Source organism: Maylandia zebra, linkage group LG3, assembly GCF_041146795.1.
Source record: "Maylandia zebra isolate NMK-2024a linkage group LG3, Mzebra_GT3a, whole genome shotgun sequence".
NCBI lineage: Eukaryota > Metazoa > Chordata > Actinopteri > Cichliformes > Cichlidae > Maylandia > Maylandia zebra.
This window is the reverse complement of record NC_135169.1, coordinates 29,933,298-29,951,628: the sequence shown is the minus strand read 5'-3', so window position 1 is coordinate 29,951,628 and position 18,331 is coordinate 29,933,298. Positions and strand designations below refer to the sequence as shown.

Here is an 18,331-nt window from a genome sequence, read left to right as displayed (position 1 = left end):
GAAGATCTGCATGGAGGAATGGGCCAAAATACCAGCTACTGTGTGTGCAAACCTGGTAAAGACCTATAGTAAACGTTTGACCTCTGTTATTGCCAACAAAGGTTATGTTACAAAGTATTGAGTTGTATTTTTGTTATTGACCAAATACTTATTTTCCACCCTGATTTACGAATAAATTCTTTACAAATCCTACCATGTGAATTCATGGATTTTTTTTTCACATTCTGTATCTCACAGTTGAAGTGTACCTCTGGTGCAAATTACTGACCTCTGTCATCATTTTAGGTGGGGGAACTTGCACAATCGGTGGCTGACTAAATACTTTTTTGCCCCACTGTAATGTTTGTTCAGATGGGTGGATAGGAGAAAGCCTGTTCTTTGTAACAAACAAACAAACAAAAAATTTTTTAAAAAAAATTAGCGAGAATGGTAACAGATTAAGTTTCCAAAGTTGAATCTGAAAAAACAAGATTACTAGAAGTAAACCAAAGTGGAGATGTTTGACCGTAAAGCACAACACTGCATTTGGCAAAACTCAAACTCAAACTGAACAACTCATATCAACTGTGAACTGCAGTGGTGAAGGGGTTTTCATTTAGACTTGCCATCACAAGCCCTGAGGACCTTACACTGATTCACTCAACCATCATCTTTTCTGTACACTAAATTGTTCTAAAGTCAAACGTGAAGCCAGTGTGACCCAAACTTAAATCTGAACAAGTGGCCTTGATGCCTAAGTGGGTAAAGATAAAATGATGAGATCATGATAGAGACAATTTATGTGCTTAACAAGCATCCATTATGTCCAAGCATCTAATATTGCCTTGTCTGTTGCATAAAGTCATAGACACCTTATGCACCTCTGCTACACTCCTCTCACTGTAAAAGTCACTAAAGTAGGAAAATAATTTACGTTGATCACTTGATGTCCATTCAATCTTCCACAGATGATCAGAAAATAGGTGAACAAAAAGACAAGACAAAGTCATAAACAAAGACAGGCATTTGAACTACAGGGAAACCAAATTCATCTGCTTCAAGCCTGTGGTCTCGCTATCAGGATGAAGGATACATAATAAGCAGCAAGCTGCTACTACTCCATGTAGCCAAGGACTGGTGCTGAGTATGCGATTATTCCTTCTGCATTTTCAGTCCTCCCCATCACATGTAATCATTTCATTGATTTTTAATGGGTAAATGTTTATTACACAACTACAGCTTTACACCTCTTGATTCTTTTAAGATTGTAAAATAAATAAATAACAATACAAATTAATCAAAACATGACAAAAGCATGACACATAATACAGGTCATTGTGTAGCTGGATATGTCCTGTTCTCCTAAATAACTTAAGACATTTGGATTATGTGGTAAGAGTTGTTGTAAAGGTCTGCCAAAAAGTCTGTTGCAAGAGAAATTGTACAATACACAACTGTGACTTAAAATCGTGTATCAACAAGACACTGAAGGTTTACTGGAATACCCCTCCGTCACGCACCCCACTTAGTCACACTTCTGATTTCTCTTCTTTCACAAAAAACACATCATCAATTTCACAATATATTAGGGTACTCTGGCTTTTTCCTTCTTTTTTATTTCCTTATTTATTTTTAGTTACAGTGAGTTGCTAAACGAATATGTCAATAAACTATGTAAAATTACATAAAAGCTTTACTGTTAGCATTTCATTAACTTTATTCAAGTCTGTTTTCTGAAAGGATGGAGGGCAAACACTGCTCCACAATAGGCAGCAGATGTCATGTCAATATTTCCCATAAAGCGTACCAGTAACACAGCACAGTGCACCAATAAGAATACAGTAACAAAGTGAGAAGTGTAGGAGGAACAGCAGCTACCTCGCAACAGAGTGAGCACAAAGCTGGCTTCCTGTGGTCATTGATTTCCTCTCACATGACACTTCTTACTCAATATATTAAAAAACCTGTTTTCCTCCTGGCACAAGATCTTCAGAGTTAAGAAGGGAACTCTGGAGGTTAGGTGTGAGGTGTTACACAGAGGGATATTATTTTTTTGCTTTTACTTTTCTGATTTTAAGAGAGACACCACCATTTGAAGGTAAGCATGAGAGTTTGATATGCCAAGATTCCCAGCCACTAGATATCACAGAGTTTGGCAAATTCATTGTTTTCTAATAAAATCTTAATATGGATGTAAAGAGTAACAGAAATCTCAACAGGTTTCCCAGATTATTTATTTAGTCATTGTTACACATTCATTTCTAGATTGCCATTTTTATTGCTGCTCTTAGGTTTTGATTTGTAACAGAGGAGTTGCAGCTTTCTGTGGTCTGAACTGGACTTCTTTAATTGCCCAGATGTTTCAGCGTGGTTCAAAAAATAAGTGCATATTGAGTATTTGTTTTCTGTGTTGTCGTGTGCTATGTGTCCAATTTTTCCAATAACCAAAAGTGATTAAACACATATTGTTATCCTTCATAAGATTTGTACATTCATATATTTACTAATGATAAAGTTAGGCCTTTGAGAGCAAGAAAGACTCGACTAGACTAGAACATTTCAGCACATTTTGATGTTCAACATCTCTGGAACTTGTCAAATAATTTCATTTGGTTAAATAAATGTTTGCTCATTCAAAGCAGCTCTGGTGTACACACTTTTCTTGTGTTAGATGCAGTTGTGGAAATCAAAATGTTGTGCAATATTTTAAGCACAGATACAGAGTGTACTCACAAATCTTAACGCAACATATCCTGTTTCCTGCCTCTCTATTATTTTTAAGGTTAAGTCAAGTTCACAGCTTTTGGAACTAAACATCTTCAGAAGCTTTCTCAATGGCATCCAACACAAACTCCACCACCTCCACTGCCCCTCAGATGATCTCTGCTCAGATTGGTATTGGCATCTTGACCCTGGCATTTGTACTGGGTTTTCCGGGGAACCTGTTCGTGGTTTGGTCAGTGGTCTGCCGTGTAAAGAAGCGCTCAGTGACATGTTTGTTGGTGTTGAATCTGGCTGTTGCGGATGCTCTTGTCCTGCTCAGTGCACCTTTTTTCCTGAGATACCTGGCTGGAGGCCGAGGCTGGGAGTTTGGCTCAGCAGCATGCAAGCTGATGCATTACCTATCAAATGTGAACATGTACGTGTCCATCTACCTTATTTGTCTGATGAGCATGGACCGTTGCCTTGCTGTCACAAGGCCTTTTGTTTCCCAGAAAATAAGAACTAAGCGCTCCCTGCTGTTTCTCCTGCTGGGAGTCTGGATATTAGCATTCCTGCTGTCACTGCCGATGCCTTTCTATCGCAGGTGAGACCAAAGGTTTTTTTCACATTCAAAGCAATTGTGTATTAATGTGTTTACTGCTGCGGATCAGTGAAGGAAAGTGAACTTAATGGATATCTGCTCCCATTAGCTTCATGTGGATAATGTAGTTTTTTCCTTTTTTCATATAAAACATATAAAGATAACCTTTTTGTAGTGTATCTCAACTACTCCACTTAGAGACAGCACTACTGGAAAGTAATACACCTATAATAACACACAATAAAGAAAAAAAAAAGAAATTTTGATTTTTAATATCTCCTGCAGATAAATCTTTTCAACAATTCATTTCTAAATTTTCTAAAATATTTATTTTTTCAATCTTTTCATATCTAATTTATGATATATATATATATATATATATATATATATATTTCATATATTTTTTCACTTTTTTTAGTGTTTTCTTTTAAAATTATTATTTTATTATTACTGTAAGGGCGTATTGAGTAAACTGTAAAACAGATTTGACTGTAGTCTAACATCTAACCCAAACTACTTTAAAAAGGTCCTACAAATTTATGCCTGTACTCAAACTGTCACAGTTCTTTTTATTTTGCTTTGTTGTCGACTCATAGTTTAGTTCCTACATGCACACAGAGTCATGTCTCTCATTTTCTTACGTAGTATCTTTTGTTGAATTCATAATCTTTTCCCTTTAATTCTCTGACAGTGTTCTCAAGAGTCCCAAAAACAACATGAGCGGTTGTGTGCTTTACCACTGGGGGAGTGTGGCTCATCCTGTTTTCCAGTACATTTTTGAGACCATTATGGGATGCCTGGTGCCCTTCACTCTCATCAACACCTGCTACTCCTCTGTCATCTGCCGCCTGCGAAGTGCCATGTTCCAACGTAAAGGACAAAGCAGTCGCCTGATTCTGCTCATCATCTCGGCTTTTGCAGTCTTTTGGCTCCCCTACCACATTGTCAACATCATAGAGGTGTGTTATCTATTTAACGCTGGGTTGACAGCATCAAAACTCTCTCTTACTGTAAGACCCAGACGTAAACACTTCAGGCATATGTTGCACTTCTCCAGTTACTCTAGCAAAACTTTTGTCATGCTACCACAGGAGTGACATTAATAGCTCTGACTGATAACGGAATAAATTCATAAACAATTTACTTTCTTTTTGTGTGTTATTTTGTTTTGTTTTCCCCCAATAATATTTACGCCTCTTTTCTTCTTCCTCATTCAGGTGATTGGTTTATTGATGGGAAGTGAGACAGTGAGCCGTGCTGCTAAAACAGCCCGTCCAAACGTTACAGCCTTTGCCTACTTCAGCAGTGCTGTCAACCCCATCCTCTATGTGTTTGCAGGCAGCTCACACATCCGCCAGGCTGGGTTTAGCTTCATGGGCAAGCTCTTTGAGGGCACCAATTCAGAGAGCAGGACCACATCTTTTTCCCGTAGCGGCCGCAGCAGCTCTTCACCAGATGAGAGCTCTGTCCTGCACACACTCTCTGTCAAAATGGGGAAGCCTTTCAAAAGCAAGAACAGAGGCGAGAGCAGGAGTGCAGTGGAGCAGGAGATTGATGCGCCTGAACTAAAGACTCTGGCCACCTTTGAGCAGTAACTGTAGCATTTAAAATAATGTGAATTGAGTTGACCCAAACTCGCATATACTAACAATGTAAGCTAACTGGAGTAGTCCAGAAAGTAAATACTGTAAATATAATATTTTTGTATTGCTGAAGCAAATCATTGCAGAGTATCATATATTTTTTGCATGTATGTCTGTGTGTGTGTATTCATATTCTATCCAGTTGTACAGAAATGGACAATTTCATCAGTATTTTTGATGTAATTTTTAATTCTAATCAGAATTTTTCTATAGCGCACAACACACAGTCTGACTGTGAGCTCAAATTCAGTTTGTTAAAAAAATGAAAGTTTCTTAATGTTTGCCAATCTCTTATTGTGCAAACATGGCTTGTTTAATATGTGAGACTGTACTGGTTGCTTTGTTGGACAAACAGAACATTGCATCAAAAACATGTCACGAAAGCATCCTTTTTTGTCACGGTTTCGTGCATTGCTGCCTTCTCTTTCACAACATCTAACTGACCTGCATTACAACACTGTATGTGGTTATTATGCTGTTGAGCTACCATCAAAAGTCCCAATAAAATAGGTGAGCAAAAAACAAAAAGTGCTCACCTTTGCAGGAAACGAGTTGCAGTCATAGTGACGTCAAAGAGTGACACATCAGTGGTTACCGCCATTGTAGGATCCTGGAAACACAAAACTGTTTACTGTTACTCAACTGGTAACTTATGTAGGGCCTTCAAATAATGTCAAACAGACTGTTTTTGTCCTCTAACTGTACGGTTCTGTTACGACTGATTCATTTTCCTTTATTAATAATCATTTCTCTCTGAGTAAAAACATATAGGTGACAAGTTTGAACTGAAATATATTTGAATTGTGCTGTAGATTTCGTTCAGACTGCTCAGGAGCATGATTATTTTTATGATTTTACATATGGGCTATACAATTCTGATTGAAAACCAAGAAAGCAAGCATTTCTTTCTTGGGTAGTGAGGTTAAATCCTTCTATAAAGCAAACATATATATAAAGTAAGAGCAAAAATATGCATAATATGAATGTGAATAATAGAAACGAACACATTTTCTATATGTATTACAAAGATGTTTGGGTCCTTACTTAAAAAAGTAGCAGTTTTAAACACTTGCTATGTTGAGTTAGAGTATGTTGTTTCCTGTTCACCCTGAGCACCTGTACTTGATTGCAGCAGTACAGTTACAGGAAAAGAAAAAAAAATGGTCGCATGAACTTAATCCAGAGTAGTATAGGAAATGAGTTTCACTTAGATTTAAAAAATGTACACAACAACAGTGCAAACTGGATTAACTCAGAAAATCTGATTCTGAAAGGTATTTTATAAGACAATAAAGAACACTTGCTGGTGCTGGGTTCGACTTCCCAAAGGTGCTCTAATGGATTGTGATCTGATGACCGTGAAGGCCACTTGAGTACAGTAAACTGTTTGTGGTGTTCAATAAACCAGTTTGAGATGTTTTGAGCTTTGTGATGTGCTGAAAGCAACCACCAGAAGACAGTAACACTCTGATCATAAAGAGATAGAAATGGTCAGCAACAATATTTAGGTTTAGAAGACGCACACTTGCGATTAAGGGGCCCAAAGTGTGTGGAGGAAATTACATGACTATCACCAGCAGCCTAAACCACTAAGACATGGATCTGTGCTGTTTTGTTGCTGCCAAGTTCTGACCCTGCTATGCGAATGCTCCAGGAGAAACGTTCCCCACTTTTGTTGACCTATGTGATCTTGAACTTACAATGTAAAAGCGGCTTGAGGCAACTGTTGTTGTGATTTGGTTCTGTATAAATAAAATGTAATTAAATTAAATTGTAGCTTCAATTGTGATTTTGTACAATAAAACAAAAACAAATAGTCACATCACACTGGGAAACTGTTTAAATGGAAAATGCCTTGACTACATGTACTTTTCTTTTTGTTGCTGTTATCTTATTTTTTCTTCTTCTTCATTACTAGGTCAATATTCACTTATGACTAAGCTGAAACATAGAATTCAGGTCACAGCGGTGTTCAGTAATACCACTTTAATTCACTTCAAAGACGACAAAAACACAGAAACCTCCTTTTTGCAAATGTGCATGCCTCAAACAGTGCATTTCCAGATGCAAAAAACAGCTTGCGATACAGAAAATTTATCAGTAGTAAACAGAAAATAAGCATGAAAAGAAAACAACAGTCAAAGATAGCATGATTAGAACAGACTACAAAGAAATGGAGCTATTCATTGTTTGTTTTTGCAACCTAATTCTGTTACTCAAGCTGGGAAGCTGCGTATGAAGAAGACGTGTGAAACATCAGATAAATAGGCCAATTCTGTATCACAATGCAGAAGACTGACTGTTCTGTGACCTCATTTAGTGTAATTTGGACTATTGAAATTTTAATGTAGTTAGCATTTTAACTAAAATGTCAAGTTACTTTTGGATGTCTGTTTTTTATGTGTATTTTTAACATTTGAATGAAAGTTAAAGATTAAAATGTCATTAATCCCATTAAACTGAACTTAAATAGAAAACACATTTGAAATAGCGCCTGTCCACAATTGTGCAGGATTCTGCATAATATACAGTCATTAGAAATGGGAGACAAAACTCTCTGCAAACTGACTGAATTAGTTGGGTACAACAGTAAATTGACTTGAATATTTCATTGCATCTTTAGGCGGAGGTGGAGCACAGACATCTGGACCATATACAGATGCATTCTCTGTGATCTTAATTCCTTTGTTGAGTCATTTCTCTTGTACATGTTACGGCCTTAGCAGGGCCTGCTGTGATTTTGACCTGTATGGGTGTGTCCTACCATCACAAGTGGGGGCTCATCTGGGCCTCAGATCAATATGTTAAAAAGCATTACATTAAATTAGAATTAGTTTATACATGTGCAATGCCACAACATTTTTATTAGTCTTCTTGTGATGTTATTAAACAGAAAAGTTAGTGCATTCATATACTACAGTATACTTTGATATGACATGTATTAATACCTCAAAATATTTGCAAAAGCATACAAAAATATGTTAGTGTGCTTGTGCTGCCAGAGGGTGTTTGATTCAAACTAGCAAAAGGTAAATAATCACATCCATTGCCTACAAACATTTGTTTTTATTTGTGTGTCTGTGTATTTTAAATGAAGCAGTGTCACTGTGGTATTTGAAAATGCGTTTTCATGCACCTGAAATGCACTGGCTACTACTTTATGGCAGCATTGATAAGCTTTCTGTTGAAACTGCTCAAGATACAAAATGATTACTTGGAAAACTAGTTTATTGAGCTCAGATTCACATCTAATCTGAGCTCAACTCCACGTGTTTTGCTCTCGCATTTTCTCTCTTGACTCATTAGTTTCAATGATTCATTTTATGGTGTTAGGTTATGCAAGGACATTTTCAGATAGTGTAAATGGCAAATGGAAGGGTTCTTATATAGCACTTTTCTACTGTAACTGAGCACTCTAAGCTTAGATAGAAAGCACTTTACACAACTTGCCTCATACAAGCAACTTTTTTTCGATGGTTTTTCTATGCAAGTGCTTTCTAGCAAACATAAACACCCATTCATGGAGAGAACAATGTTTAGAGTTAACAGTTAGTATCTTGTACAAAGATACTTGGCATGCTGGAGCAGCCAGAGATCGAACCACCAACCTTCTGATTACTTCTACCAGTTAAGCTAGCGCAAACCTGTGTCAGAATTTTAAAAAAACTGACAAAAGGAAAAAAAAAATTATCTGATGGGCTTCAAGAGCCTTTATGGTTCATGGAAGGAATTAGTATCAAAATCTGCTTGACTTGACTAATGTGGTCCACACCTAACCTATTGTCTGCTTGCAAATGTAATCATTGTTGGATCAGTTTAAATTGTTCTACTGTGCAATAGTCTGTTATCAGACTCCTGAGTTTCAAGAGCAGATTTGCATGTAACACTCTGAACCACTACAGAGAATCAACTACTACTTAAAGATTTTATTGATGATTAACCACGTCTGGGCACGGCAGTGAACAAGCTGCCAGATCAGTATATGGGTAGGGCATAGCACCCAGGTTTTCCCAACATTGCTCTTTGGGGTTATAGCAATGCACCCACTTGGTATCCCTTGCTGTGTTTGCTGAAGACCCTCCTACTACATACAATTTACCATCAAGTACAGTTCCTCCTGGTGATAGATGAGCTCGAGGCAGAGTGGGAAACGAGGACCAGGAGTCCTGAGTAGGGTCATACAGCTCACACAAGAGCTGATCTCCAAAGCCTATCCAGAGAGGCTGTAGCCCTCCAGCTACTACCAACCGCCTTCCTAAAGCTAACATTGTATGGCCTGCACGTCCTGCTCCCACGCTCATGGGTGATCTGGGAAAACAGCCACGGGAGGGATGGTAGCGCCACATAGATGAGAGGCAATGGTGATGGGAGTCAGAACCACCAGAAATATAGATCTGCCCATCCAGAACAGCTGCAGCATGGCCACAAACAGCTGTGTCCAGAGGGTGAGCCAGCCTGCAGGACAACAACAGTCAAATGAAAAGGATTTTTTTTTTTTTTTGGGGGGGGGGGAGTTACTCCCATTAAGATAGACACAGAACTCTTAAACTAACCTTTTTTATAGTGCTTCAAATACATTCTTCCTACAAGAGCTCAAGATATAAGATATCAATGAATATAAAAAAAGCCATAACTTAATGTATTCACCTCCAGGTGTTCTCCTCAGGACTGTAACATTCCACAGCATCGTGGTATTGATGGTCATTGCGATTTCCCCCAAGAGCAAAAACCTTCCCATCTAGGCACAGTGCGGAGAAGTAGTCCCGTTGATGCAACATATCAGGGAGCTGTTCCCATTTGCACTGTGTCAGGTCAAACCTAAGGGAAATGGGATTGTGCTTGTCAGTTAGGACTGAGCCAGCTGATACTAATTTGCACTAAGTAGCAGGATTGCTTTCTGATTGCCAGAGATGGAAAAAGTACAGATATTCTGTACTTAGAAATTAGATAGATACTAACTGCCACAGTCCTGGGTCGGTGACCCGGTGTTTTGAGTTTTGCATTCTTATTGAACTTCGATTTTGTCTCTGTCTCCCCTGTCAGCTGTATCCCCTTGTCAAGTCCGCATCTATGTGATATGTTTCCTGTTTTACTTTGTCTGTGTCTCATGTCAGTGGGTCTAGTTTGGCCTCCCCTGTTCTTGTTGTGTTTGATTACTCCCAGCTGTGTATTTTAGCCCTGTGTTTCACTCAGTGGGTGTCGTGTTGTCCCCTCATACTGTGTGTGTTTCCCTCCGTGCTCCTTGTCCCTAGTCTCTTGCCTCCAGGTTTCTTAGCGTTTAGTTTTAGTCTCTAATGTTGGTTTGTTTTTGGAGTTCTGTCCTGTAACTGCAATAAAGCAGCCTCTTTGAGTTTACTCCTCTGAGTGTCCTGCATTTTGGGTCCTACGTCCTGCTTGCCACAGCCGTTTCATGACACTAACAAATACGCCAGTAAAATTTGAAGTAATGAATCAACCTCTTTATTCTAGTAATAAAAGGGGGAAAGTATAGGCTATGAAATGTACTCAAAGTAGGAAAATACAGCAAAAGTCATTTCTTATAGGAAAATTCTACCATCTGATTTTATGCAAAGGCAACTGAACCATATTAAAACTGTAATAAAATAATATTAGTACAAGAGAATGTAACTATTATTCAAATCTAAACTCAAATTAATGTACTCATGTTTAATTTGTAATGTATGACACCAGCAGAAAGAAAGTAAAAAAAATAACTATTTTTTCTGTTGCCTTCATTGTACATGTACTTTCCCTCCACACCTACACAGGAACATAGTACAATCATTACAATCAGGGGTAAAATTGAGATCTAGCATGTGGGGTAACCACAGTTTGCGGTGTAGTAGCTCAGCATGGGGAAAAGAATCGCAATACACAAGAGGTTTTAAGAGGACAACACACAAATTAAAAGGAAATTGGGGCGGGGCAAGACAGCAGTTTCACAAGATATCTTGACCTATTTCTATTTCCTATACTGACACTATACTGTACATTACCTTTATACAAGACTCTATAAAGCTGGTATAATGGTGTAATTCAGTGACTTAATCTAAGCATTATCAGTGTAAATACAAATTAGTCTACTACACTTGATGTAACCTAATACCGACCAGCCCCTGTGCACCAATAAAAATAAAGTGAATTCATAATAAATTCCCCACATTGCTGGAAACTAACCCATTTACTGTGGACAACACCACCCAGTATTTTCATGCAACATTTGCATAACACAAAGTAACTATAGCTTAGTTTGTTTTGCAGGACATTTTGCAATATAAAAATACAAGATCTATTAAAGCAAATCTTCTATAGATCCAGTATGTGATTTGAAATTAATATTGCTTCAGTGTCCTTCTTTTCTGTATTGCCAGCTAAATGCTCTGAAGTATTGAAGCCACAACAACACACCTGCACTCCTTCCAGCCCACTTTGAGTTCCCAGCATAAATGCTATGTTATACCACTGAACCTAAAGTAACCAGCCTGAGTAGAAAGTAAAGTTCCTCATTATTACACAACCTAATTTATGAAAATCTGTGGTTTCTTGCATGTATGGATCGGATGGCTTGTTATTGACATCTGGTGAGAATTTCATCTCAATGGTAACGTGTAAAATACTTATTTTACCCACTCTCATGGTGCTGCATATATTCCATAGAAATTTTGGTTCACTGTGACATGATAGCGATAGTACTGAGGTAGGCCGTGATGTTTAAACAATGCCCAAAGTGTGGAAAGAAATGTCAATCGTACCATTACACCACCCCTACTACCTGGCCAGCATGCAATGGACAATTAGGTCTGCAGAATGGATCATAGGCACTGATTTTCCCTCTATTCAGATCCTTTGAAGGTCCAGGGTTATATAATGGGCAGAAAACATCTTTGCAGAGCGCTCACATCCCTGAAGAACATTTATGCCCCTAGACTTCCCTCACTCTGATGAAATAATCCACTCATATCATGCAGTCATATGCATATTGCACTACTCAGTTTTGCACTATAGTTTGTGTAATTTATAATTTCTAACTTGTTTTTTCCCCACTTTTTATCTCTCTCTCTCGCTTTAAACTTGGGCAATTAACAATGATTCTGATTCAATACAGATCTGCCCAGACAACTGGACCTCACTGGATATTTCCTTTTTTGGGGGGTCTTTTCTGTAAACTCTAGATGTGAATGTGCAGGAAAATCCCACAAGATCAGAAGGTTCTGAGAGTAAAAGACATGTAGTTGTAGTTACAGATTAAAAAGCTACATTTAACTAAATTTACACAGCAGTTACGCAAACATGCACACACATTTCTGCAATTCATTCAAGGAGGAAGTTGCATAATGTATCAGTTCAGTGTTTGTGTGAGTCCCTTTAAAAAAAACTCTTCTGCCAATGACTGTGCTGTTGATGAGCTCTGAACTCAAACAAAGCTGTTAATATCTTGACAGTTTATATATCAAGCACGTGTACAACGTACAAGAAGAACTCTTTTCCAAAATCAACCACAAACACCTCTGATGTCTGTATGACATCTGTGACCCACACAACACTAACCTCACTGCTGACTTGAGGATGTCCAGTGCTCCATAGTATTTGCGTCCTCCCAACACATACAGTTTGTTGTTCAAGAGACAGACACAGTGTCTGAATCGCGCAGGTTCAGGAAACTTTGCAAATGGTTTCCATTCTATGCTCCTTCTTAAACCGGGGCCACGGTGGAACTGTTGAGCAAACCACAGGGTCTGGCTGGGAACCCTCTTCATGAATTCATCATCAACAGTGTCCCCACCTACCAAAACCAGGACCTAAAGAAAAGTGGTAATATTGCTTAAACAGACATAGCTTTAATTGAATTCCAAACATCAGTGAAGTAAAAGAGTATCAACCTGGTTTTTGGTGCGAGGATGATATTTAGGCCCTCTGTAATCCCCTTCAATGAGACTTTGGAGGGCTACCAGTGTTTTCCTTGCACCAGGGCTCCTGAGTAAGATGCTGCAACTAAGGGCCTCCTGAAGTTCAGCATAGCTGAAGAGTGTGATCCGAACATGACGGAGCAGGCTGGACAGGCATTGGAGTCTCTCTTTAGGGTTGTCCTCCACCCAGCTCACTACTGCCTTGAACACCACAATCTAATTATAAAGAAGAGAAATGCTTTAGAAATATTATTTTACAAAATAAACAATAAATTGCATAAATAGCCTGTGATTACTACTCCAAGTGTCCTTAAGAAAGTCATGGAGAAAATCTATTCATTTTAAATTTGAGATAATAATTTATATTTTTTTCACATATACAAACGGAATATTTTCAGTTACAACTACTGAATGCTGCACTTTGGATGGTGTACAATTGTGAGCAATGTCACCTACACAACATTTTGTGAGCAATACATTAGGCTAATTGTATATTCTCTTCCATTTGTAAATACAAATAATTAATATTTTAATGGTCAAACTTTGCAGTTATAAAGTATGTAAAGACCCCCAAAACAGCACTGAATATAAATGTGTCTTATTTCAATTTTTTGTTCTTTTATATAAGGCTGTTGAACTGTAAGCATAAGTAGCACATTAGTTGTGAAGCTAAAAGCCTATAAGCTGCTGCATGTTTCTGGTTCTGCCACAGGTTTCATCCTTTTAAAAAGACGTTTTTCTCCAAGCACTTGCTCAAAGTAGACCGTTTCATTGTTGTTATCTCCCTTTTGTTATTACTATAACAGTATCTTTACCTTACAGTATAAATTGCTTTGAAGTGATTGTTACTGTGATTTTATGCTATATAAATAAAAATGAAATGAATTACAAACCCATTGCATTGCACATGGATAACAGCTGTTATCCCTGGCATTACCTTGGGAACAGATAAAATGATTGAGAAATTTAAAAAAAAAAAAAGTTAGATATGATAGACGAAAGGAGGAACACATGACGAGAAATTTAAGCTAAACACAAAAAGAATGACTGACCACCAGAAATAAAAATACTACCTCACTCTCTACAGACAAGGAGTCCTTCTTAAGAAGCTTGTCAAGGAGGTGAAAGGGAATATCCTTGAACTTTTCCCCATAAGAGACGCACTGGAAGTGGGCTGCAATATACTCGTCGGCTGCCTGCCCTAGCTGGACCAGCCCGTAGGTCTCAGCCAGGACCAGCACATCTAGACATGTGCTTTCATCCATTCTGTCCTGCAGGAACTCAATGCACAGCGACAGCGCCCCCTCCAGCTGGAACTGAAGCATGGCATCTGTAAGCTCCCAAATCCGACTCCAGTTCAGTCTGAGCTGACCGGTGTAGATGAAATAGAGCATGGATTCAATCACCCAAGACGACACACCTCGCAGGCACACCACTTCCTGGCAAGACTCCCGTAACCCTCCGCACAGCAATGCCCGGAAATAGTCCCCAGCTGCTGCTAACACCACACGATGTGCTGAGAAAAGTCAGGAGATGATAAAAAGTCACAGAGAAAGATGCGGATAAAGTAGAAAAAGACACAAGGTAAGAAAACGTTTCTAACTCCACCTAGTGTTAGCATACTGGAAATGCATTTCCAGTTTACTTTCTCCTTCAAAACAACAGCGGGTGATCATTTTGTGTTTATGTCATGCTTTTTTTTTGTCTTTAATTTTTCTTTTTACAGCAGCACATGTCTGGTCAGCATGTGTCACCAAGAAATTACACATTTTTAACATTTAAAAAAAATTCCTATATTAGTAAATGACATGATTTTGTGTATATATTTACTTTGTGTTGACATTATTGACATTCCATTTCTCTTACCTGCATAAACAACAGCTGACTGTCACACTATGAACTATTCTGGGAAAAGGATTCTAGGAAATCTACAAGTTTGTGGAGGAGCGTGTAGTACAGTCACCCTTTCTGTGAATGTGATTATCATGAGTAAAATAGTTGCACACCAGCTACAGTTGTGGTCAGAATTTTACACACATTCATCATGTACATAAATGTCATAGCAATTTAGGACTTTTATATGATTTATTTGAACTGTTCTTTTTCCAGGGTGGAACAATTGTGCAGCATGCGTCTTTAGTGACTCAAGGAAAAAAGAACTTGATGCACAAGTTAGAATTTATTTTAGATTTATTTTGGATATAATACAACAGTACAATATACTGTGTTGTATACTGTTCAGATATACATTTCAGAGTGTACAGATAATGCCACTGCTTTCAGAACAACTACACTGACTGACTACTACAGTTAATAGATTTTACATACAAAACATACATTCATCTTCATACACAATATACTTTTTGTACACATACAACACCCCATGTTATATGCTATAAAACAGTACGTTTGAGTAATGCTTTAAATGGAGTCTTGTAACCTAAAGCCCTGAGCTCAACCCTACTGAAAATAATTAAAGCCAGGTATCAAACCAACTAATTTGATTGAAGTCTACCACTTCTGTTGAGAAGAGTAGTCAAATATCCCAAAAAAAATATGCCAGAAAATCCAAAATAATTTAATTTAATTCATGACAGACATATGATATACAATGATTCCACTCTGGGAAAAGATCAGTTGAAAGAAATCATTAAAAACTCCCAAATTATCATGACATGCAAACCCATAATGAGTTCATGGAAACGTTTGACCACAATTGTATGAAATGTGACCAGATCTAAGAACAGTATTTGTTTCTCTTTTAGTGATCACAATAAAAATGAAGGGCAGTATGCATTTGCAGATCTGAAATAAATGCTTTGGGAATTTTCTTGTAACTATTTATTTAAAACAATCTAAATCTTTTCAAAGCACTATAATTGAAAACTGTTTAAAAGAAAAACTTTAATGCCAGTATGAACGTATGGAACTTAAATTGAAAAGTAACATACTCTAGTTTCTGGGGATTTTCCTTTTCAGCATGTGACTAAAAGCAGTCCCAGCTCTAATTCTAATTCTAGATGTGTCATTGTTGGGTGTTAAGAGATTAAACCTTGTTCGGGTCATATTACCCTACATCATAATCTCAAAGGCTACACTGGTCAGCTAGTGGACATTCCTCATAGATTACTTTTCATTTGTTACCACTGTAAAGTCATGTAAAGTCATATATGATCCCATATATGAGTGTTTGGGCCTCACCTGAATATTTCTCTCCAGTCTCTGCTTGTATTGTGACATCACATCCTTCTCCTCTCTTCCACATGTCTCTGATGATAGCCAAGCTCTTCTCTCTCTCTTTTGCAGCAGAAGTTTTGATCTTTGATATGCAACTTTCTTTCAGCCTCTCCATCTGGAGACATTGAGAAGCATTTAAAACCTCCTCAATTACCCGCTCTTTACTCAAGTCCATGGCCACATGTCCACAATATGCAAACTCCATGATAGCCCTTAACCCAACTGGTGTCAAACATTGTGCAATTTCTCCCACTCCAAGCCCTGGCATTTCTTTTGAACCTAAAAATGCATTTGGGGTTTGACTGATAGCTGCTAGAACAAGCCGGTGAGCTTGGAAGGATTTTCCTTGAACGATAAAGGTGCAGTCCAGGAGTAATTCTTCCTTGCAAAGGTTGTGTAAGTGAGTGAAGAGTCTGTCTGAGTGTGAAGAGAAGTTGTAAGAGATAAGATCAGAATTCTCTGAGAGACATGAAGAAAGGCCGTGAGGAGTTTCTTGAGCTTTAGAGTCTGGTATATGCTTTGGTGTTTGAAGAATAGTTTTTGAGCTTTCTTTTATGCCACTATTGTCCACATGTGTTGCACTTTCTCTTCCGCTTGCTCCACTTCCTCTCATAATGTCTTGCTGTGTGCACTGTCACCTTATAGACTTGCTTGTGTCAGAGCAGACCGCCAGATGTTTACATTCAACGTGCACTGTACAAAGAGAGAAAAGGCAGAACAGCGAGAGTCAGGATAAGTCAGTAATAAAGACACTAGAAAAGTGTGACTACTCTATTCCTGGAAATGCCACTGTACTTATTCACTTTAACATTAGACATGAATCAATTGTCCTCATGACCTCTGAAGTGTCTTTTACGCAAAGAAAACACAACCTAGCCTAAAAAAAAGTGTCAATATTGTCATCATGACAAACCTTTAAGTTCAGGAGGCCACTTATTAGCAATGCTGTAATACACGAATGTGTCAAGACACAAACATCTGTCTGTTGCACCTTTTCACAGAGTTCAACATGTAACAACTTACAGTTCATTTTGACAGTAAACGTCCTCGTAAGAACAATTTCCCACGAGATTAGAAATACCAGCAGCATACGACTTATTGTAATTTTGTACTAAGACGAGTCTTGCTTGATTACAATTGGTTAATATCTTATTTTAGATTAAGACTCTGCATAGGCACCTACCTTGCTTTTCCTTTAGCAGTGTGGGTGGAACAAGTGACTTTGACCAGTGGCATTGTGAGCATGTGGGGCGCACAAGGCACTAGAGCAGGTTTAATTATAGCATGGCACTGACACTATAAAGACTACACTACAAGAAGTTTCCAGTACGCTCAGGAACTGCCTGCTTAAAAAAGTTCAACATGAAGTGAAGTATTTTGAAGTATTACATGAAGGGACTGAAGGTGAAAACGAAGACTGAGAAGACAGTATTGCCCAAATACCTTAAATAACAACAATAACACAGCCATTACTGCTGTGTCTAAAGTCTGACAAAGCATTAATGAGTATAAATAAAACACTCTCTCACTATGTCCAGCGTACGTTTTTTAAATTGTGTTCAAAGTAACATCAGGAAAATCTATTAACCCAAAAAACAATAATATTTGTTTCATTATGTGTTTAATTCATTTTTTAACATCCATGTTGAAAAGTTGTTACACAACAGAACGAGAGAGAAGAAGAGTTCCTGAAAACGTTTTTAGTGCAGTCATTGTGAAAGTTCCTTCCTGTGCATTATTGACACTGATAGCTGATGAAAAGCATGTAGGCTGAGTCACAGATCAGCTGTGTTACTCATCTTGAAACGTATTAACTTTGTTATGTTAGTTCTACAGTTATTATTTTAAATAACAGTTATTTATAACTTTTTTGCAAACAAAATTAAAATCAGGTTTTCAGCTCTTTGTTTTTGGAGATAAAGATTTTTATTGGAAATAAAAAAAATGTATTTCCTGTAGAAAATATCATTGGTAGGGTACTTTGTTACCTAATGTTTTTGCTTTTTTAAAATTCTCTCTTTTTTTCTCTACTTCTGATCAGATAAAAGCCAGAAGATCATTCAAAAAGTATTCTATGACACATATTTCCATTTTAAAAATATTTTCATCTTTAGTTGCTTCAGCAGAACTCAATTACTCTCCTGTTACTCCACACTCTGCTTCTGCCTGAAACTCAGGTTTCTTATGCTGTATAGCCAAGTGTTTTCTAAGAGCACAGGTACTAGAACCTGATATTGAAAATGGATAACAGTAGAGGTTAA

The 18,331-nt window shown here is 37.8% G+C and overlaps 2 protein-coding genes across 2 annotated transcripts; one reads left to right on the top strand and one right to left on the bottom strand.

The window, feature by feature from the left end:
• Positions 1–1,916: 1,916 nt before the first annotated feature.
• ltb4r (leukotriene B4 receptor) lies at positions 1,917–6,697 on the top strand. The gene is made up of 4 exons (XM_004563488.4): positions 1,917–2,077; positions 2,762–3,286; positions 3,975–4,242; positions 4,501–6,697. The coding sequence occupies exons 2-4, from the start codon at positions 2,814–2,816 to the stop codon at positions 4,876–4,878; spliced, it is 1,119 nt and encodes a 372-aa protein (XP_004563545.1). The 5' UTR covers positions 1,917–2,077; positions 2,762–2,813; the 3' UTR covers positions 4,879–6,697.
• Positions 6,698–6,897: 200 nt separating this feature from the next.
• On the bottom strand, positions 6,898–17,289 carry LOC101476845 (kelch-like protein 33). Its single transcript, XM_004563489.6, has 7 exons — positions 17,254–17,289; positions 16,035–16,763; positions 13,907–14,349; positions 12,807–13,049; positions 12,475–12,725; positions 9,574–9,744; positions 6,898–9,381 (listed from the first exon to the last, which is right to left on the bottom strand). Exons 2-7 carry the CDS (start codon positions 16,681–16,683, stop codon positions 8,853–8,855), a joined length of 2,286 nt encoding a protein of 761 aa, XP_004563546.3. The 5' UTR covers positions 16,684–16,763; positions 17,254–17,289; the 3' UTR covers positions 6,898–8,852.
• Between the last annotated feature and the right edge of the window lie 1,042 nt (positions 17,290–18,331).